Raw genomic sequence first — 23,304 nt, forward strand, 5'->3', positions numbered from 1 at the left:
ATGACTTGAGGTGCTGCAAAACCTACCTGAGAGCTACTGGGAATACATTTTGAGATCAGAAGATCAGATCTGACAAAGTTAAGCAGCAGTGTTAGAACTGAAAAACCTTCAGCCCTCTTTCTGTATGAAACTTGGCTCCTGCAAGAAAAGTCAGAAGTCCTGAGATAAAATGAAAAAGCAGACCCCTTCCCACCCCCTCTGCCTCTCTGTCCCTCTACCTCTCTGTCACTCTGCCTGCCACCTTGAGTTTATCAGTGGGGCTTGGTTTGAAGGGGGGAAAACATTCCCTTTAGCCTACAATCCTTTTTGAATTCTGCTTTCCTTTTGCTAAGGTGATGCCCTCTCAAATGGCTCCTTTTTATAGGATTGTAGGTTTTGAGTTTGTTAAACATGTTGGCTGTTCTGCAGTTAACCATAGGACAATGATAGGATTTGCAGGTCAAGGCAGGAAGAGAGAAGGCAAAGGGATAATTGGCGTGTTTACATTTAAGTTAAATTAGAGGTTATATCTGAAGCCTCATGCAAAACAGGCAAAGCTCTAGATACAGGAGAAAATAGTTACTGTGGTGCTGTCACTCCTCCTCCTCCTTGCATTTTTAAAGGGACCATGGACTGATTTAACATGCGCAAGTTCAGTTCAGCCCTTTAACAGAGAGATTAAAATGTTCTTATTTGGCAGGCTTTAGGATGGCAGGACCTGAAATCGTTACCTTCTGCTTTGTAGTAATGATGTTTTATAGCATTTTAATGTGTATTTAAATCTTTGTTTTTGATTTCTGGTTTTGCTATTTATGTTAAAGCTGCTTTTGGTGGATCTTGTACAACCCCTCCCCCCGAGAAATTACTTACATTCTAGTGGTCAGCTTTGCCCCCTCCTGCTTTCCATGTGAATTTGTAAAATCCGTTCCATCTGCTTTCCGTGGATTGTCAGGTGCCTTTTGTTCTGTCGTCTGCTCATTTATGGAATCGGATTTTTTCCCACTTTCCTGAATTTGCACAAATTCACATTTCTGCAAATTCACACTTGCAAAAATGCGCAAGCCCAGCTCAAAATGCGCATTTTCATGCTTTAGCCTATGGGGGAAATGCACATTTTTGGCCAGTGTTTTTTTAAATTATATGTATTTCTCTACAGCAAAATTTGCGTAAAATTCCAGAAAGAAAAAACGCGGGTATGCAAGTCTGCCAAATCCGTGTGACTCGGGAGAAGCCGGTCTGCTGCAGAATCCGTGAGTTGGATTCATAGAAATCCAAACTCATTTGATCCCATTGAGGATTTCTCCAACATCCCTCCTTGTGAATTGCTGTTGTTGTGATAGTTAGCTGTTTTTCGCTATTTGAGTGGCACTTCCCAGAACGGCTGCAGCCATGGAAATCTGACATCGCAGTAGAGTATATCCGTGCAGTAGATTGATCCATGTATGATAGTTGGAGAAGAGTGGCTGGGATGAAAAGGGAACAGAAACAATTCTTTGCAAGATAACAGGGATGTTACCAATATAAAAGATGAGAACCATTTTATTTAGCCTTCCCAGTTACTTCCTACCCTTCCTGCAAGGAGTTCTGGTTGGTGTACATGGATGGGGCTAATCTGTTGTATCCTCACAACCATTCTGCACGACTGCAACTAGATCACGAAGCTCAGTTTCTGACCTTGGGCCAAGCTGGGATTCAAACTCACATGTTCCCAGTCGAAGTCCAGCACTCTAATTAGGTCACCACACTGCCTCATCCCTTCCAACATATTTACAGATGAAAATGGGGATTACTAGTATATAGGCTGAGATAAGTGGTAAATCTCATTGGTGCCCATGTGTCTTCCCCCCCCCCCCCGCAACTGCCACAATTGGCACAACTACATTGGACCTCTGCCTCTTTGGTTCAGTGTTTCCTATGAAAGCCTCACAGAGATTCAAAACAACCATCTTTGAGCAGTAAATGTTGGATCCAAAGGTTCCCTTCTGCATGTGGAAAGCATTTTTCTGTTCACTGAAGTCCTATTAAACCCTGCATTAGATGAGAGCGCGCATGGGGAAAGTGAAACTAAATCCAAAGATGTTCTTCCACTTGTGCAAGCAAAAACATAAGAACTGTTCCAGAATCTCCGTATTATTATAGCATTGTGCAAAAGTTTCTGTGGATGCTTGTGCAAGGTTTTGCAGAGCAGTGCTGTTTTCCTTCCACTCACTTTTCTTTGGATCGAACTCTGAGTGTTTTAATAATGCTTTTCATTTTGCACAAATCTTAACACTTAACATTCAGTCCACATTCTAGTCGGTGACCCATGTCATTTCTGGATAGCTAAGATTCCCCCCGCACACACTATTTTGATAGCTGGCGCTGCTGTTTTGAAAGGAAACCCAAGGCTAATACCAAGAGTGTGCTTTTGATAAATAGCATTCCCGTGAAGCAGTTCACCTTTGGTGCTTTGGAATAATTTGTGGGATAGTCACCCTTACCCTCCACCCCCAGTCATTAATCTATAAATTCACCCCATCACACCTAGGCATTCGAACATGTTTTCTCCTTGAGTTCCTAAAGGTGGTTCTGAGGGCGTGTATCTGAATGGAGCTACTTAAACACCTAGATACACTTCCTGAACTTAAGTATTCAGGTGTTGAGAAGCAAGAGTAAGCCCTTGGCTCAGCCTTGAGAATCATTAGCTTATTTAGCGATATATGTTAGCTACTGAATCTGCCCAGAAATGATATTCTTTTGTGTCTTTCCCTCTGGTGCAGGAAATGGATACTACAGCTACACTAGCAGCTATTTCCAAAACAAATCAAACTAGTCGAGGCACTGCTCAGCCTGTTAGCACCATCTAGTGGAGGCCTCTTTCTTTTGGCTGCAAGGTTCTCAAATGGGCTGGCAGAACAGATATTTTTAGGGCCATTTTAAGATGACACTTGGGTTTTGCTACGCATTATATACTTGACAGACAGCTGACAAATTACCTATATGACGCAGATATTTCTAAACATGTTGGTTGCATGTGCGTTTTACATATTTAGGTATATACTGAAGTCGACAGCTGAAACACTGTAATATGTAATAAGGAAAATTATGCAGGCTTTTTGTAATTTAATGCCCTGTCAGGTGACACACACACCTTTCTCATTGGAAGTAGAATTGTCCTGAGCTTTGTGTACATGCAGGCATAGCCCCTTCACGTTTCTCTGCCTGGGGAGCAAGCAAATAAATAAATAAAGTACAACTTTCATAACCTGAAGATTTAGCATGATTTGTAGGTATCCAAATGGATGCGATCCGTCCTTTTGCCTAAGACATTTTTGGTGGAAGTTACGCCCTGCAAGAATTGCAACTTGCAAATGGAAGATATATTCTTTATTAATTCTGAAAATAAAGTGACGTATTATCTCATACAAGCATTCCATACATTATATCCTCATCGAAAATTTCAGTTCATCCGTTACAGCTCAAGTGTGCAGCCCATGGACTGTGGCTATTCCTGGCACACTCTGTGAAGCTGGCAGAACCCCACCCGCTTTCCTCTGCAGCCCAGCTGATCTGCAGCTTGTGGGGGAATGCAGCAATTTCACTGGGGATCACTGGGTGATGGGAGAGGTGAAAGGTTCTCCCAAACCCCAGTGATCCTACTTCTGTGGTTGCTGTTTTCCCGTTGCTAGTAGTGGCAGACAAACCTCAGTCTCAGTGGAGTTTGCTGTGGAACAGGAGAGGTGAAAGCCTCTTCCAACCCCCAGTGATCTCTAGATATTGGTAGGAAGGGGAGGGCTAAACCTCCATCCCTGTGTGCTGAGATGTAGGGGTCTCTGGAGGTTGAAAGAGGCCACACATCCACATTGGATGTAGCCCTCATGGGCCAAAAAGGTTGTGCACCCTTGCATTACAGAATTAAATTCATACACAATCCAGTTTACAGAATGGAACCTCCGTCCCTCCCTCTCTCTCTCTTTACATTTATAATGAACCTAATATCTTATAACCTATGTTCTCATATCGACACTACATTGCAATTATAATACTCCCACAACATACAAGACTGTCTTGAACCTTATTATTACAACAACAACAATAACAAAATGTTGTTATTTGTCAGTAAGTTAGAGTCTCCTATGCTAAAATTAATAAGATTAATTGATAGTTTTCAGGTTATACTATCAATTGGTTAAAATCTGAATTAATGGCAGTAGGTAGTATGAAGTTATCAGATGTAGCTTCTAAATGGCAGTTCCACTGGTGTCCCAACATTATAGCCTATCTTGGAATACAGGTGCCGAGAGATATTTCTCAAATTATTAAAGTGAATGTAAGTGTACTGCAGGCAAAAATATCTCTTGATTTGGAAAGATGGGCATCACTTAATTTAAGTACTTGGGGTAAGCTTAGTGTACTTGAATGTTTTACCACCGATAATTTATGTATTGTGTAGTATTGCGTAATATATTTCTTAAAAGTATTTTCAAAAACTCTGTGCAGCATTTCAGAAGTTTATTTGTGTGTGTGTGTGTGGGGGGGCTTCTCCCCGGTTTTCACATAAAAGGATGCAGTTGCCAATTAGGGAGGGAGGATTTAATTTTCCAGATCTTTGTTTATATCATAAGGCTTATCTGTTATCTCACACCAATGATTGAAATACATCTTTTTCGTTTTATACTCCTCCATGAGCTGTTTGGATCCAAAGTATCTGACACCTCTTTTTGGCTGGATGGCACTAGCTTCTAGGCAGATTAAAAAGAAAGGAATGGCTCCACCTGCAATTTCAGGAGTTACAGAGACCCGGCACATAATGTTTTGTCGGCTGCAGTTTGATCCATATTCTCATGCTAAATTAACTTTATGGGGGAATCCTGGTTTGAAAATAGAGGAACAGCCTTTTGTTGTGGAGGAATTGGGTTGATAGTAGAATTTATACTTTAGTTCAGTTAATGGGATCAGACGATCAGTTTGTACTATTGTCAAGTCTGTGGTGTAGATACCACTTATCATCGAGTGCTGGGTGGCAGTATATTGAATTACAGCACCTTTTGGTGTCTATATATGGGCCATTAGCAATTAGTGCTTCAGCAGCTCTTGTATTGTTGGAGGAATTAAATGGATCTTTACAGAAAGCTAAGCCTACAATAGTTATTTATAAATGTCTTTTGGAATGTAATAAAATGGATGATCAGTATGTTAGAGAAGAATGGAATAGGGAATTGGAATGCCATAGAAAGTGGCCGTAGTTTCCATATGTACTATTTCTGTAAATTTAAAATTGAGGCTGATTCAACAAGAAGTGATGTTTTGTGTGTATTGGACACCACAGAGGCTGGTTAAGAAGAAGCTGGCTAGGTGCACTAGTGTTGTAATGTGCACAGTGCATCACTAACACATGTGATTTGGGCATACTGTGTGGTGGATTCTGGTTGGAAGTTATTGCCTGCATACATTTTGCTCTTGAAAAGTCCATGATAATTGCAGACGCTCATGCACTTTTAAATTATATTCCTGTGATATGGGGATTAACAGTTGGACAGCAAAAGTGGACTCTGAAAGCCCTAACGGTTGCAAAGAGACTCATATTTCAAGCCCAGAAGGATAAACACCCATCACCAGTTATTCAGCAGTCTGAAGAACTTACTGCTCTTACTGCATTTGAACATATATCCTACAGTCGTCAATTTCATTTGGATGCTTATTTAGATATATGATTTCTTTATATTAATGTATACGTTTGAAACGGAAATGTCAAATCTTTCTTTCCCCCTTCTTAAAAAAAAATTATTGGTGTTGTGAATAATTATTGCAAATTGATATGCTTTTGTTGTTGTTGTTGTTCTGTTCCTTCTATTGGTCTTGTGGTTGGTAGCCCCCCCCCCCAATTTTGTTTTGTTATAATTGCAAATAAAGTTTTTTAAAAAATGAAAATTTATATTTTTTCAAGAAAACAATGTCTTGGGGGTTTTGTTGCTTGTTTTGTTTTGTTTTGAGGCACAAAGTTCTATGCCTAGGCAGTCAAAATGCACTGCCAAGAAAGCCAAGTTCTATGATCTATGTTTTATGCAAATAGCACAAATTTGCTTAGTTCTTATTTTGCTCATCCCAGAAAGACCAAGGACATTGAAGTTCTGCCCCCAACCATGGAGATCTTACTCAACCTTTTCTCTTGCTTCTGAGATTACAACATGGATTCCCACACTTTGCAGTCATGAGGGATAGAAACTTGCATCCAGTGTTTTATATTTATTTTTAAAAGAAGAGTGAGCAAACAGACCTCTGGAAATGGTGTCCTGTTCCCACTGCCTCATCCTGCACTTTTTGTGCACTTCTGTGGAATCTTGGCACACACATAGTGCTGCTCGAGTGGTGTTTCAAAGTTATAATTCAGAGTGATAATTAATCAGTATAAGCAGAGCAGATTGTCACTCTTTATCTTTTGTTTGTTTGTTTGTTTGTTTGTCTTAGGGTGTGCTGTCTGACTTATCCAAAATTACCCGTCTCCCTGGCTTTGACCCTGTGGTCCTTATCTTGTTTGTTGGAGGGGTAATGTTCATTCTGGGATTTGCTGGCTGTATAGGAGCCCTGCGAGAGAACATCTGCCTTCTGAAATTCGTAAGTAGTTGGATTGTGGGGTGTATGTTTTGTGTGTAACATCTGCTGCTTTGGGGTGCAAGTAAAGAAAACACTAGTTAAAAAGCCGCAAAGAAGTACAGGTCTGTGTTCCTGTAAGCCTGGACATTACATGGAGATGCATTTTATTTGTTTGTTGTGCAATTCTGGTAGAGCTAGGTTAAATGAAAGCATCCCAAATTATAACAGTCAGAAGGTTAATCAACTCAAGTGTTAGTTGATTGATCAGTGAAGGCCAATTCTACGCAGTGGGGCTGTGAGCTTACTTCAGTTTTGGAGTATTAGTGTAATGAAAAATAAAATGTTAAGGATGGCCTTCCTGTTGAAAGTCCTAAATATCTCTCATCTCCCTTCATAATCATAAGGCATCCATGTTGTAGTTTTTATTTGTATATACAATGTATTAATCACCTTTGTATAATAAAACATCCAAGGCAATTAGCAATAAAAATAAGAATTGGTTTTGTGTAATTGGTTGACCTGTACAATTGCTAAGATGGCAGGTGATTAATCAGCTAAAATCATTAATTGGACATGCTATGAAACTTATTGAAATAATCTTAAACTATAGCATCAAAATCAGCAGCTTTGTTCAGGTTATGTCTAACACTGCAAGAAACACAGTATAACATATTCTGTAGATGGCATCTTAAACCACTGTCAGAATGATGGCTAGGCTGCTGGAAATGTCATCAGTCAGATCCATATCTTCTGCCCATGGGTTGGTTATGCCCAGCTGTTATTGGGAAGAGACTCTTAAGATCCTTCTCAAAATGACCGCTTATAGTTATCTTGTTGTCTGCATAGGAGGATATATGGTAAAGAATAAAGATAGGGTCCTGTGTGAATTTTGGGGCGAAGACAAGATCTACAATTCTAGTGTGAAGACGTGGTTTCTGCTTGAATTCTTTGCTAAGGAAACATATCCCTTGGAAATGCAGTGAGTGCAAGTAGAGACCTCTTCTACCACACTCTAGAATGTATATCTAGCTTTGCCTTTTTAGTGGCGGCCAAGTGCTGGAAATTCCGCCAGATTCCATCCACCAAGAAATGGTATGCGAAGGCCTTGGCAGTAGGGGACATGGAGGAGTTTGTGGTGGTTCACTTGAGGGGGATAGGAAAGGTGATAATGACATTGTCACAATATTAGTAACTCTTTATTACATAGGGAAAAATATTTTCAGAGTGTGGGGACTGAAGAGCATTTATTTTCTACTTTGTAGTGACTAAGGTAGTTAACAATCCATATGGTACTTTAGTCTTTTGTTGTGAGTATTAACATATTTCTCTGTTTTAATTGTATCTCTTAGCCTTCTGTGTTGTTTGAACTTAACCTCACACAAACAAAATGCAACAAAACATTAATCATAGATGCAACATACTGGATATGGGAAATCCATATTAATTACTCAGGAATTCCTGAGAAGAAGGGACAAAAGAGCTCTGAGAGACTTTTTAAAAAGTTAAAACAAATTCAGTTTCTCTCATAGCTCAACTAAATGGGGTATGTGGGTTTTCACAAAAGTGTTAACTCTATTTTCAGGCTCACATATTTCAGAAGATTCCATTTTCTCCGCCTAGCTTTCTTGTTTCTTTGTTCAGTACAGTTTATTATGACAGAGTCTTAACACATTTTACAGATTGCTAGAACCAAAGGAGATACAGCTCTTTCACAGGATTGGGTGGGAGGGTGTTGAGGGAGGAGGGGTTATCCATTCAGTTTTATTGGTCTTTGCAAGCTTTGCATGAAAATTCTCATTGGCCTACCTCAGTGGTTTCCAAACTTGCTACCTTCTGGGGGAGCCCTTTCCCTATCACTGTGACCCAGTTCAGATGATCATACAATCTATGGTTAACAAACCATGGGTTCTTTGTGAGTGTGAGCAAGTTCCTGCCTGTTTGCCTGCTTTCTTTCACTGAAACAACCCCGTTCCTGGGTTGTTGTGGCCCAGAGTTTTAACCCATGGTTTGTTGTTGGGTTTGTTGACCATAGGTTGTTTAATTTCCGAACTGGGTCATTGTATGCCAAGGAACCATGGTGTGTTGAAGAGAGTTCTGAGCCTATTTTAGGATACTCAATGGGGAACTAGATGGATACATGGAATTTAGTGTGTGCCAATGCTCCCCCATCCCTGTATATTGATATTGGAGGGGAAGATCAGTGGCAAGCTGTGGGCAAGCTCTCTTTCAGGGAAACGTGATCACAATTACTGATCTTATTGAGGAACTCTTTGTTAAATCCTGAGGAGCCTCCAGGGGTCCCTAGAACATGGGTGGAAAACAACCGGCCTGCTTCTGCTTTTGAGCACAACCTCATTCCTCTCCCCATAACCCGCCCCGTGCCTCCCTTTTGCAGTTCTGTGGCACAATTGTGCTCATTTTTGTCATGGAGTTGGCGGTAGCAGTGCTGGCTTTCTTGTTCCAAGACTGGGTGAAAGACAGGGTGGAGACATTCTTCAAGAACAATATTAAGTCTTACCGGGATGACATTGACCTGCAGAACCTCATAGATTCGTTGCAGAAAATGGTAAGCTGTTTTGATCAATTGTCCTTAACCTGCATGGTTCTTTTTTTAAATTGTGAAACCAGTAGCAAATGCTAGTGTTTTTTCTTTTTTTAAAAAAATCTTTGGATAAGAAGAGTATAGACAAGGATGAGTTGCAGGGGAAATGATATTGGCAGCATGACAGAAAGCCCCCAAAGGGAGAGGTACAGCCATGCAGCATGCAAATTTTTCTCTTCCGGTGTTTGGAAATCTCTCTTTTCAGCCTAAAGCAGAGGTAGGCAACCTGCGGTCCTGCGACCCTTGGCCTAATTTTATACAGCCTTTAGTCTAATTTAAAAAAATAGCTGCATATGACCAGTTCAGATTTGACCCTCCCCGAGCAGCAGCAGCAGAGAAAGAAGTGGGTGGCACACACACACAGAGAAGGGGGGCAGGAAAAGGGCTAGAAAATGGCTGCTCTTTAACTCTGTGCCATTTATCGGATTCTCTGAAGAATTTCGACCATGGAATTGTAGTACTTGAATGGTTTGAACAGATTACCCCTGCACAGAACCATGATCATTACCATCACCCATCCTTCTGGGGCACCTGTCCGGGATGGGAATTGGGGGCACCGCTTTGTGGTGGGTCTGGCCCTATCTGACTGGCAGATCCCACAAGCTGGTGCTGGAGGACTCCTGTTGGACTACTTGGCCGTTGGCCTCTGGGGTGCCATGGGCTTCTGTTTTATTATCCATGAATCCATGCTATTTAACGTCTACATGAAACCGCCGGGAGAGATTATCCAGCAATTTGGGGTTGGATGTCGTCAATATATGGAAGATACCCGGCTCTCTCTCTCTTTTTCATTTGATGCCAAAGGTGTATTGAATCGGTTAGTGCAGTAATGGATTGGATGTGGGCTAATAAGCTGAGTCTTATTCCAGACAAGGGAAAAGTCAGTAGGACTGCTGAACCAGAGTTGGGATGTGACCTGTTCTCGATGGGGTTGCTTTTCTCTTTGAAAGACTTGGGAATGTTGTGGACCTGGCCTTATCTCTAGTTGCGCTGGTGGCAGCCATGGATGGGGGCGCTTTTCCATGGCTTCATCTGGTATGCTGGTGATGCCGCTTTCTGCATAAAGCAGTTCTGGTCACTGCCACACATGCCCTGGTTGCATCCAGACTGGATTACTGTAATGTGCTGTGTGTGAGACTCCAAAAAGTGTTTGGAAACTTCAGCTGGTACAAAAATGCAATGGCCAGACTGATTTCTCATGCCCACTTTTCTGATCACATCACCCCAGTTCCTCCAGGGTGGGGAACTTGTGGCCCTCAAGATGTTGTTGGACTCCAGCTTCTATCATCCCTGTCCATTGGCCATGCTGGCTGGGGCTAATGGGAGTTTGAGTCCAACAACATCTTGAGGGCCACAAGTTCCCCACCCGTGCCCTAAATAGTTAGACGCCAGGATTTTCAAAAGACCACCTCTTGCCACACTGTCCTTGATCACTACTTTTAGAAGCATGAGTGGCTGGGATACAAGACAAGACAACTACTGTAGTGTCACCCAGATTGTGGAACTCCCTCCCTAGAGAGGCTTTGTTGGTTCCCTCTCTCTTAAGCTTCAGGTAAGCTGCTGAAACGTTTGTATTTCACCGCGCCTTTAGTGTGGTTTTAAGTTTTGTTTGCATGTTTTTATGCTGACTTGTTTTGTACTGGTCTTGGCTTTATTGTATGAAATTGATTTTAGTAATTTGGCTCTGCTGTGGCGCATTCCAGCTCATGCACATAGCATTAAAACCATGGTTTGGCACTCAGTACAAATGTGGCTATGGTTTGGCATTGAGTGGCGTAGTGGTTAGAGGAGTCCTGGGTTGAAATCGACATCCAGCCATAGCCATGAAGTTCTCTGGATGACTTTGGGTTAGTCACAACTTCTCAGCCTAATTACCTCACTGGATTATAGTAAGGATAAACCCATGTATGACACCTTGAGCACTTTGGAGGAAAGGTGGGGTGCATATATAGCAAAACAGACCATGAACATGTCTTTAGAATAATGATGACACCAGAGCCAAGCTACTTGGTCAGTGACCTAGTGATGCATTTGTTGCTGTACTCTTTGAATAATCACACATAGAAAACTAGGGAGGAGCTTGTAGTCTATAATCTTTGCCTTGTTATAGTTTTATACATGCAGGGAACTTTTTAGGTGGAGTAGACATTCAAATATTTGTTCCTCTCCCTCCAATCTGGAGCGCAGCAACAGATACGTCATGTGAGCCTGCTGGTTATATACCTTGTCTTTTGGTAGGAAGATCTCCCCCTCCCACAGCTGCACCAACCCAACGAAATAAATAGAGAGAGTGTTTGCGGCTTAGTGGTACTGTGAATGCTAGATGCCTGCCTCTAAGTGCAACCCATCAAAAACCTTGTTTTGCACTGGGAGAATTTTTACAGTCCTTCTGCTTATGTTATTTAGAATCCACAGTTAGATTCCTTTTACAGAGAGTTGTTGGGAGCACTGAATACTTCAGTACATCCCTATTGTTACACAGAGTTATTTATTTCTTGCAGAATCAATGCTGCGGTGCTGAGAATCCCAACGATTGGAACCTTAACATTTACTTCAACTGCAGTAGTGCAAGCAAAAGCCGTGAGAGGTGTGGGGTCCCATTTTCCTGCTGCATCCCAGATCCTGCTGTAAGCTATTTCCTGTCTTCTTGGTTCAATAGTAATACAGCAGATTGGGAAGGGAAGTGTTTCCTGAAGTAAGTGTGTGTGTATGTGTATTTATGTAAAGTATCCTCTAAAGTCTTGAATGCATGGTACTCCCAAAAGTCTCTTCATACTGAGATTCTGTGTTTAAAACAAGACATGAATACAAATCCCATCATGGCTGATAATCTATGTTAACTCTTAATTTTTTTCTCTCTTCAGCAAAATGTTGTGAACACACAGTGTGGCTATGATGTCAGGAATCTGGTGAGTGTTTCCTGTGTTACCCTTTTTTCTCATTTATTTTTCTCCCCTCCACCACCACTTTTACTGCCCCACAGTTGTGTAGTAGGTAGGGTCAGTTTAAAGAAAGCATCAACCGATGAAACACAGATTTTTGTGCGCGAAACCAGGAGTGGCATGAAGTGTCCTTTCATATCCACTGCCATAGCAGAAGTCTTTCAGAAGTCTTTCCAGTAGACTTTCCAGAATCATGTGGGACACTGTAGTTTGCAAACGTGTGTCTTTCCATTGCTTGTCTTTGTCATCTGCCATCAGCATGTGCTTGAAATGTGGGTAGCTCCCTGTCTCCATTCCAGTGTGCTGTGTGGCTTACTTGGATGACTGGTAAAATTACTGGAGTTTGGATGTGTAGATAAATGTACCTGGCCGAGGACTGGGCCATTTCCATGACTGATTTTTGTTGTCTGGAAGTAGTTTTGAGCAGCCAAAAATGGGAGCTCAGAACATTGCTACTCCTGCTTTCCTTACTAGACAAAAGTAGGTGTACTGGCCCCAGATCCATTCATGGACAAGAGTTTGATTCCCATTACAGGCTTAATTTTGGTTGTTTTTGTTGTTTATTCGTTCAGTCGCTTCCGACTCTTCGTGACTTCATGGACCAGCCCACGCTAGAGCTTCCTGACTGGTTAACACATACATGCACATTGATTGATTTCACATCATTCCTGAGGCCTGGAATATGTGAACCCATGCCCTCAAAAAGCATTGTATTGCTTTTAAATTGTTATGAAAATTCTATTTGTCTGAGTGGCTTACAGAATTGAAGATGAAATACCATACATGTGAACTAGCCTATAGCCAGGGCTGGCTGTGTGCTGTGATTTCACAGGAGTACAGAAGAAGGCCATGTGGTAGCAAGTGTAGAATTCAGATTTCTGAGAATCTTGAGCTCTGTTCAGGAATTATGTCTGAACAGGAAATAAACTATGTAGAGGGCACAGGGCTGAGTACACCCACCCACTTGGCCTTCTCTGTTCCTCACCTTGACGCGCCGAGCAGAGTTCTCAATTGCCCAGAGGCTTCTACTCACGTTCAAGTGAACACAAGAATACACCCCCTTCAGACCTTACCACTCACTTCAGTAAGTGTGAGGACGGGGGTGTTGGGGGCAGGAGGAGCGTAAGCAGCCCAGTGTCCCCTGCATGGGTTCAGATTTCCTGTTCAGGTGTATGTTTTCATATTTAAAAAAGAGAGCCAGTTTCTAGCCTTTACAGTTTTGAAGAAATGCTTTAAAGACTATGGATAAGGCTGCTGAAATCTAAAAGCCAAAGAAGTGGCTGAATAAGTCTTCCAAACGTTAGGACCGAAGCTTCCCAGTGTTGTGCACCTTCCATAACTAACAAAACCAGAATATGTATTGTGTTTTATGCTTTGCTGAGGAGCAGGGCAAAAGCCACATCATTATAATGAATGTAGCAAGACCATGAGAACTGCAGAATACGTCATGCAAAATAAGAAACCGTGCAAGTTGCTCAGGTTGTAGAATCCAGATTTTCTGGGTGCAGAATGTAAATACATTTAGCACAGCCCTGCCTGTAGCACACAGCGTCCCATTCTTGTATTTTGAATCCCTTTCTTAAAAATGGACCAAACAACAAAAATGAAATACACGTGTGTAATATTTTCCACCTCCCCACCCCGTTTTCCTCTTCCAGAGCCAATCCTTTTGGGATGAACGCATCTTCACCAGAGGCTGCATCCCTGCTCTGGAAGCCTGGTTGCCTCGGAATATTTACATTGTGGCAGGAGTCTTTGTTGCAATTTCATTACTGCAGGTGAGTGGTGCCTGGCCTGTTCAGGTAATAAATCTTATTTCTAACCTGTTGATGACTGGATCTTCTTCTGCCTACTATCTCGTGTTTTGGGGGAGGACTAATTATTAGAGAGGAGAAGCAGTATAAAAGAGTTGTTGGGTGGCCTTTACTTCCCTAAAAAAAATACAGTTACTGAATTCCACCCAAGGTAGAATTTGATGGTGGATTTAGGGTTTCTCCTGGAATTTTCAGTGTATGTCTGCTCCTCTTCTTCTCTGATTCTGCCCTTGAAATTTGTCGCTGTTCTGGTAGATTCAGACTCTCAAGAAGCTGTGAAGAAGACCAGCCTTCTTCAACCTGGCACCCTCCAGATGTGTTGGACTGCAGCTCCTATTGTCTACATTGGCCATGTAGCTGGGGATGATGAGGATTATAGTTCAACACATCTGGTGGGTGCGAGGTTGGGGAGTGTTGGTGTAGACCATTACTTGTCACAAGGAATCTCATGATGAGGGATTTTAGCCTGTGAGGCCAGGGTTTGGAGAACCTCCAAGGATGGGACAGAAGGAGCTACAGAAGCTGAAGTCTATCCTATAGATGCTCTGAAGCCTCTACAAAGGGGTCCCAAAGGATTGTGAGAATCCACTGAGTCCCACAGTATTTCAGGAGGGTGGAGGGGAGGGGAGATCATTGTGTAGCCCCCAAGGTGCTGGGTTTGCTTATTTTGAACTAAGCACATTCAAATGGTTTTTGTATCATGCAGTTCTACCTGATCTCATTTAGCTGGAAATGGTTTACAAAGAAGTCTGTATTTATTTATTTTTAAAAGGTCTGAGATTTCCAAACCAAAGTTCATGACACTGGGCTGTGCAGTGAGTTAGTATTGTAACCTGTTAATTTGGAATTCATCAATGACTTGCAAGGCTGGTGTTGTGGGTGGGCTGTCCAAGAACCTCCAGTAGATCAATTATTAATATGGCTGTTCGGGAATTCATTGCTTTACACCAGGGGTGCAGAACCTCTTTCTACACCATACTTCACAGAGCTACATTTGGAGATCCAAGAAATCTCAAAACTATCAGCGCTGGGACATGGAGTCAGAGTAGAATCCAGTGGCGGCGGGGGGGGGGGGGGGAACAGAACATGGCAGAACTAGAGATGTAAAATGTCCAGAAATTTTGAGGCCATTGAAAAAGTGTTTTCCCTCCAGGTTTTTTCAGAAAAATTGGAAATTTGGAAAAATTTAAAAATAAGCAATACTTTTTTTTTTTTTTTAGTGCTCTTTACAGATCTAAAGTCATTTTGTTGCTTTAAGGCAGCCTTCCCCAAGCTGATGCCCTCTGGATATTTTGGACTTCAGCTCCCATCAACCTTGGGCAGCATGGCCAATGGTCAGATATGCTGGGCACTGTAGTCCAAACATGTGAAGGGCACTAAGTTGGGGAGGGCTGCTTTAGGAACATAAAGCAGCAGTTCTGTTCCTAAAGTTATTTTATTTATGACTTAGTTTGCTCATAAAATTGTCATTATATTTTAAAACTTCCAAAAGTACACTCAGTAAGTTTGTAATTATTGTCTGAATAGATTAGAACTATATTAAATGACTGCTACAGCATCAGAAATACAGGACTCCATAGAACAAAACCCAAGCTGTCAGGAATGCACAATGGTGACTACTGAGCATTTATGCTCTACTGAGCATAAATGTCTATCAGTAAAATATACTTTAGATCAATAATTTTAATAAGGAATGAAAGAAATAACTATGTTGGTAATCTTACAGAGAGGAGTAAAAATGTATTTTTCTCCATGGCTTCATTATTTCCAGACATTTTACATTTCTAGTCTTTCTATAAAACTGTTCTGATTACATAGTTTTTAGAAGTGAGTGAAGGCTGGGTAACAATGTATAAATACTTTGTTTTAAATTCCAAAAGAAAATATGTCATAATCCAAAGCTGTTCAATTTTTCCAGTTTTTCAGAAAAAAACAAAAACGGTCCTTGGCAAAAGAAAAGCCCCCCCACCCCGAATGTTTCCAGTTTTTTTCCAGGCCTTCACATCTCTAGGCAGAACCTAGATTCCATTGGCTTTCCAGATAGACTCCTTGACACTAGCTTCCTGATGGAAAATGGTACTACTGGTTGGGCCCATAAAATGCTGGCTGGTTGGTAACCTTAACAATGTTGTTCTGAGTTTTTTGCCCTTGCATCAAGAAAATTGTTCAGGCAGATGTTTTTGTATGGATTGTTTTGAGAGAGAGAGGGAGACCCTGTCCAATCCCTGTGCAGTTGCTACTGCCTTCTGAAGGGAAATAGAGGAATAAACAGGTTGTGCTGACTGAAACGGGAAAACACTTCTTTTCCAAGCTAAGGTCACAAATCTCAGCTTTACAAAGCAACTGTAAAAGCGTTCCAATTTGAAATGAGTGTAACATTTTTCAGTGGCTTAAGCACAAAAAAACCTCATTGGATCTATCCAAACCACTCAAGACTGAGAAGTCCTAATGATTTTTCTTTCACTAGCACTAAATGGTTCTTGCAGCTCGTTTTTGTAGTATCCCAGAACCATTAAGACAGATTGCAATTCTTTCCAGGCTACATGTAACAGACTACATGAATTTGTCTCTCTCCTTTTATTTTCAGGAAGAGCACCAAACAATTTTTCTCTTCTAAATGGTACTTGTTTTGTGTGTCTCTTTTTTGTTTTCCTTGGTTAGATATTCGGGATTTACCTGGCCAGGACACTGATTTCTGATATTGAAGCTGTGAAGGCAGGGTTCCGCTTCTGAAGATAAAAGTGGAGATCATCTGTAAAGACAGCGACTTTAACTGCTCTTACCTTGACAACAAAGAGAAAGGAAATGAAACCTGAGACCTGGAAAAGATTTGATGCCTCTAGAACTTAAAGCCATAATACTACTTTTTTTAAATGTATAGCTGGATGCTATCTTGCTTACCTACAAGCTAGAGCTGGAAAACACCTGCGCCACTTCTCACCCACCTCATGAATTGTTTTGCAACTCTGATCTTTTGGAGGGAAGTACATTTATCTTCAGCCTTCAGTACACAGTGTGAAGACCCAAGCGGGCAGCAGTAGAAGCGCCTATCCTACTAGGAGTGCCTATCCTAAAGTGATTACTGTCCAAGGAAATCTTCCGTGGTTTTCCTTTTACAGTAGTTAGAGATTAGAATTGTTACATTCCAAATGTTGATCAATGCCTAGAAGAAAGTCCCATGATACCAAATGATTACATCTTAGGGAAGGGGCGTGTGTGTGGGGAAGATACATAAAACACCTTTGATATTGAAAACATGCTCAGGGAATATTGTGCATGTTGGCAAACTGAAGTATACACTGTGTCACTGTGTACGCTTTTTAAATGGAAGCCATGTATGTACAGATGTGGGTGGGTGGGCAGAGTTCTAAAGTTACCTAAAGTCTTAAAGGGGACCTCAGCTGTACAGAAGGAGGGAGTTCCTCTTATTCGGACCAGATCTAACATATCCATTTCAAGAGATCCAAAAAGAACACTGGCGTTATTTCAAAAGGACTAGCATCGTATTGAAAATCCTTGCTGACATGGATTTTATAAAGAAGTAGTAATCTGTGTGTTCAGTAGCATCAGACCACAGACCTATTTGGAAAGGTCAAGACTGGATTCTCATGCCATTTCTTCCTTTCAGACCTTTGTAATATGGCATTATTTATAGACATTTGAACAAGAAAATGTGCTCTCTTACAATTTTGCTTTCCCATATGCTACTTGTTTCTCAAATCATTTTTCTGCTGGACTGAAGTTGCTTGTTTTGCTAGATACATGGAAGCATACCTCCTTGGGAAATGTCCACAGTTCCAACTGTTTGCTCCTGAACATGGCATCTGCTCCCTTTTTTTACAGCAGTGTGTTAGCATTGTGGTCTAAGCAGACATAAGAACAGCCTTTGAACCATGCTAGAAGAGATACACACACAAACACACACACACACACACACACACACACATATATATATATGTGTGTGTGCTAAAATCTCCTAGATATATCTAGGTTACTGGATCTATTTAAAGGTGCAGTAGTATTTGCATAATACAAGGCTCTTTTAAGAAGAAGAAAAAAGAACTTGTCAATCATTTCACTCCAGGCATGTGCTCTGGCAAATAAATGCACTTAGACTTGTCCTATATCAGAATAAGACTCTAGAGCAGCCCAGCACAATTGGTCGCCCATCAGCTGTATGTGCATGCCCACCACTAGCCTGATAAATCTCTTCCTGTCTACTGGAGACAGCTAAAACAGGGGAGCTGCCAGAAGAGCACTTTGCAGGTGTACATGGCTGATGGACTGCATTCTGCTTGGTGGGTTGTAAGCTAGGCAGGGGTGGGCAGAAAGTAAATCTCCCAATGTTTTGGACTTCATCTCCCACCATTCCTGACCATTGGCCATGTTGGTGGGGGCTTCTAGGAGTTAAAAGTCCAAAATATCTGAAAGTCTGCCTTCTCCCACTCCTGCACTAGAACAGCCTTCCCCAATCTGATGCTTTCAGGTGTGATGAAACTACGACACCCAGAATCCCTGGCTGGGGGATGCTGGGATTTGTAGTCCAGCATATCTGAAGGGCACCAGGTTGGGGAAGGCTGCTCTAGAGTCTGCCTGAAAGTGAAAATGGAAACAGTGTTGCATTTCTTTTTTAGAAGTAGGGTTGAATTTTGGCCTTGTGGGCCATCTGACCTTTCTTTCATGCAAGTAGTTTAATATGACCCCCACTGAAACGGATGCCATGTGCCTTCAGATTTTTGGACCATCCTACAGTCATTCCAGTTTAAATGCCTCTGCAGAATACAGCGTTGGACAATAGAGTCAATGTGTTTCAAGGACTATTTGAATAACTCCGCTTTGGGCTTCTTCCTAACAAAGGGCATGATGCATCCAAAGGCTGCAATCCTATACATGCTGACCTGAGAGTAAGTCTTATTTGAACCTAGTAGGACTGACTTCTGAGTAGGCATGCATAGGATTGCCCTGAAAGTTAAGCACTTTGAATTCCTTGAAAACAATGGTAGAGTTTCTAAACACGTGCTTAACTCTCCCTTAGAAATGAATGGGACATAAAGGTGCTTAATTTAGAATTGTTACTTCTTTTCCTATTGCCTGATTTTTCAGGGACTGCAGACTTTCCTGCACTGCCTAACACACATGATAAAGTCTGTATTTGTGTAATTTTGTATCTTTTTTTTTTTTTACTGCATGTAGAATAAGCAGCAACAAAAAAGTGTCAGTGTTTGTGTGAAACTCTCTTTTAAAGTGGAACACTTCTCTGCCTAAAACACTAAGCAATACTGTTTTATATAAAGCTGGTTTTAAAACAAATGATACCTTGGAGATTTATGAGCCCATTTTCATGGACGAATGACGTTAACATGTAGTGAACTGAAACTCAGCCCATAGCAATTTGCTGCTGCAAAGAAGAGGTGTTCCTGCAATATGTGAGATGTTTTCCATGGGATATGAAAAACTCTCCTGTGACCTGTTGAGTTTCCTGAGTATTTTTGGCCAAGGAGAGAGACAAAATGGGTACTGTGCATGCCGGAGGGTTGATCTACTGCCAGAGATACAATAGACCATAGACCTTGTAGGTCCCTTCCACCCCTACTATTCTATTATTCTAGGCCAATGTGGCTGTAGGTGGCATTCCATCTGCAGGGGTGTAGAACCTGTCCTTACTGCAGAGGTGGGGCCGTGTAGCCTTGAAGGTAGTCTGTCAGGGGTGCCTGCTGGCAGCAGGTGGAGCCAAAGCCAGCAGTGGGTGGTGTTTGCAACTTTGCAGGATTTTTGCATACCTTGCTCGTTCTCTGTAGCAGCACATCTATTCTGTTTCTTTCTCTCTCCTTCTGCCACCCTATCTCTGCCGGCTGCATGAAATTAGGCTGAGGGCGGCATGCAGTCCTGGGTCCGGACGTTCCCCATCCCTGGTCTACTGATAAAATCTCCAGGCATATGTATGTCATGACTTCTGTCTGATAGCACACATAACTAAAACTTCCAGAGAGTGGCGGTGAGGCTCTCTGCTGTATGTTTACTTTACTCTCTGTTACTGCAGGCATAACAATCACTACTTTTTGCATTTGCTTTTAGGGAACAGTAGGATTCCTGGGTACTGATTTATTTTCTTTTGCTGGAGGCTTTCAGTTTGCCCCAGGTGATAAACTCGCATCAACAAAGTATCTGCATAACTTAAGGCCTCACAGTAATCTGTTTGGTGGCATGAGGTTTGAAAAAAAGGATGCAGGAGGCTTGTAAATGATAATGCTCAGAAGTTGTCTAGAGGATAATTTCCATATCCCAATTTAGGAAAAAGCAGCAGCAACAGCCTGTAAGGGTTAAAGAGCTAGCAGGAAAATTTCTCAGTGGATGAATATCAAGTAGCACTGTGGATTTAATAGCCAGTGCTGCTAAGGCGGCCTCCCTAGTAAGAATGAGTGTTCCTTGTGTTTGCTTGAAGGCATATAACAGTACCCCATCCCTAGGAAGCTTTTCCTGAACAAGTCTCATTGTAATGAAGTGAAGTTGTGCAAGAGGAAGGGGTTGTGCATATAAATGGTCTGCTTCGTCTCTACTGAGCCTGCAGAATGGAGCATTGCTTATGCTAATATTTTCCAAATTTCTGATAGCAGAGGAACACTCCCCTCTCAAAATGAGATGTACGCTCAAAGAAGTCAATGAGATTTTTTTTAAAGCAGAGGTAGGAAACCTGTGGCTCTCCAGAAACCTGTTGGACCATAGCTCCCCAACAGTCCCATTCAGTATGGGATGATGGGAGTTGTAATCCCAACAATTTCTTACAGGCCATTGGTTCCCCACCCCTGTTTAAAAGTATCCAGCAATTACCTTTGATCAAAGATGCCTATCATCTATGTTAATTCCACAGCCATCATTCTGAGGATGCCTCATGATGGGAAGAAGGCAAGCCTGGGGCAGTGACCCATGCCATCTCACAATAGGCAGCCACTTTGGAGGATGGCTTCTTTAGATTTCCATTAGCCTTTATACAAAGGAGAAGGGGATGGCAGAGGATGAGATGGCTAGATAGCATCACCGATGCAATTAATATGAACTTGAGCACTCTCCGGGAGAGAGCGGAGGACAGGAAGGCCTGGCGTGCTATGGTCCATGGGGTCAGGAAGAGTCGGACATGACTTAACGACTGAATAACATATACAAAGTACATCATGCTGCTGTGCTCACGCATACAATTAAGTATGTATTAAGTATTCTAGGCCAATGTGGCTGTAGGTGGCATTCCATCTGCAGGGGTGTAGAACCTGTCCTTACTGCAGAGGTGAGGCCGTGTAGCCTTGAAGGTAGTCAAGGGTAGTCATTGGGCTACACTATGACCTAGTTTACACATAACAACAACCCACAGTACTGGTTGCCTAAAGATTTTGTTGAATTGTGGGTTGTCATTACGTGCAAACCCTAAAATATGGTTTAACTGGATTGTTAACCACAAATAAAACAGTGTCCACAATCCAACAACAGACCATGAGTTCTTTACCTGGGTTGTTTGTGCTTAACAACCCAAAGTGAAACCATAGTGCAGCGTTTGCACATAACAACCCACGGTTCAACAATAACCCATACTCACGATTTAACAATAACCCTTGCTCTGGGTTGTTAATATGTGCAAACCAGGCCATTGAGATGCTGCTGTTTTTATAGTTTTTCCTTAAGGCACCTGAAAAATAAGTAGTGATATTTAACCGCTTAAAAAAACTCTTATCATTTCACGCACAAACAAAATGATAAATTGTTTTTATATTTTCCCCTCTTGATCCAAAAGTAATTATCTGCAGGTATGGCAGCAAAGAAAAATGTTTCAAAATCTACATTATGAACTTAGTACATGTAATAAAAAAACAATTAGCTACCCATGACATGGATTGCTATTTAAATTGTGCTCCTTTCAAAATCCTCCAGGAGCCTTCACAACTACCTACCTGTCTCTTGCAAAATCACACAAAATGCATTCTTCTACTCTTTTGGAAGCTGTCCTGTATCCCATACTTGTCAAGTCCAGTTCTTACATCCTGTGAGTTGGATCCAGATTTAAGCATGTCTACCTGGGCTGGTGGAAGTAGACTTCCCCACCCTTCCTCTCCACAGCAGCCGCTCCACCCCCTGAAAATGCTACATGTTCAGCAGGGATCATGCTGAATTGGGTCATCTAGGGGAGGGGGGGATCCCCTAAAATTGGGTGAAGGCATCTTCCATGTGTGGAGCCCTTCTGTCAGCAGAAAGCAGATGCTGCATCCAATCCTGTATCCACAGCGTATATTTAACCAATCTACTGATTAATACTAAGCATTTGTGTGGCATTTTCAAATGTTCAGAGTACTTCATCTAATAATCTTGTAATCTTTGCAACAACCCTGGATAGTTCAGTATTATTCCACCCCAATTCACCAGGCTCTACCCAGGTTTCAACTACCATAGCTTTGCTTTTTAAAAATGGAATGTTAGCCACCCTAGACAGCTGAGGAGAAGGAAGAGAGAAAGGGTCTGTGTAAGAGTTGTAGGATGAGAACAGAGCTAAGTGTGGCCCAACCTACCCCATTACAATGATGTGATAGTTATGATAGGCTTTAATGTTTTGGAATCCTGATGATGTGGATTGGCAAAGTTGCTGATTGAAGGACTGAGATGCTGTGGCTAAAAGAGCAGGAGTGCTCAAGGCATGAAAGTGGATGGGGAACAGATAAGGAATGAGAGAGGTCCATTGCCTAAAACGTTTTGTTTTTTAAATCTTCAAATCTATTCAACCTGGATTTGGGTGGCCTATGGCATATGTAATTTAAGATGGAGACAAACTGGAGAGGGTTCAGAGGAGGGCAACAAAGATGATCAGGGGACTGGAAACAAAGCCCTATGAACAGAGACTGAAAGAACTGGGCATGTTTAGCCTTGAGAAGACTGAGGGGAGATATGATAGCGCTCTTCAAGTACTTGAAAGGTTGTCACAGAGAGGAAGGCCAGGATCTCTTCTTGATCATCCCAGAGTGCAGGACACGGAATAATGGGCTCAAGTTACAGGAAGCCAGATTCCGGCTGAACATCAGGAAAAACGTCCTGTTAGAGCAATACGACAATGGAACCAATTGTCTAGGGAGATGGTGGGCTCTCCCACACTGGAGGCATTCAAGACGAGGCTGGACAGCCATCTGTCAGGGATGGTCTGACTTGGATTCCTGCATTGAGCAGGGGGTTGGACTCGATGGCCTTGCAGGCTCCTTCCAACCCTACTATTCTATGATTCTAAGTGATACGTACCCCCTCAATTAAAGTGCAGTTTCCATTTAATTACATAGTGGCTAACATTTCTGGCAAGCGTGCCTCAAGTAAAGTCTGAATTATGAGACAGTGTCTATATGGACCCCCTTCCCCCGCCCCCGAATGG

At 41.9% G+C, this 23,304-nt stretch overlaps 1 protein-coding gene across 2 annotated transcripts in view; it reads left to right on the top strand.

Annotated features, from left to right (window-relative positions):
- The window catches only part of TSPAN14 (tetraspanin 14), a 71,218-nt gene extending 52,006 nt beyond the window's left edge, over window positions 1-19,212 (top strand). For both annotated transcript variants that reach the window (XM_084845284.1, XM_084845283.1), the window contains 6 exons: window positions 6,427-6,573; window positions 8,948-9,118; window positions 11,656-11,781; window positions 12,019-12,063; window positions 13,755-13,874; window positions 16,572-19,212. In XM_084845284.1, coding sequence (XP_084701410.1) covers window positions 6,427-6,573; window positions 8,948-9,118; window positions 11,656-11,781; window positions 12,019-12,063; window positions 13,755-13,874; window positions 16,572-16,643 — 681 coding nt within the window. In that variant the 3' untranslated portion in view covers window positions 16,644-19,212. The remainder of the gene's footprint in view (window positions 1-6,426; window positions 6,574-8,947; window positions 9,119-11,655; window positions 11,782-12,018; window positions 12,064-13,754; window positions 13,875-16,571) is intronic.
- Window positions 19,213-23,304: the final 4,092 nt, after the last annotated feature.

This window comes from Heloderma suspectum, chromosome 3, assembly GCF_057233095.1.
Source record: "Heloderma suspectum isolate Gila_16-S chromosome 3, 16-S_ref, whole genome shotgun sequence".
NCBI classification, from domain to species: domain Eukaryota; kingdom Metazoa; phylum Chordata; class Lepidosauria; order Squamata; family Helodermatidae; genus Heloderma; species Heloderma suspectum.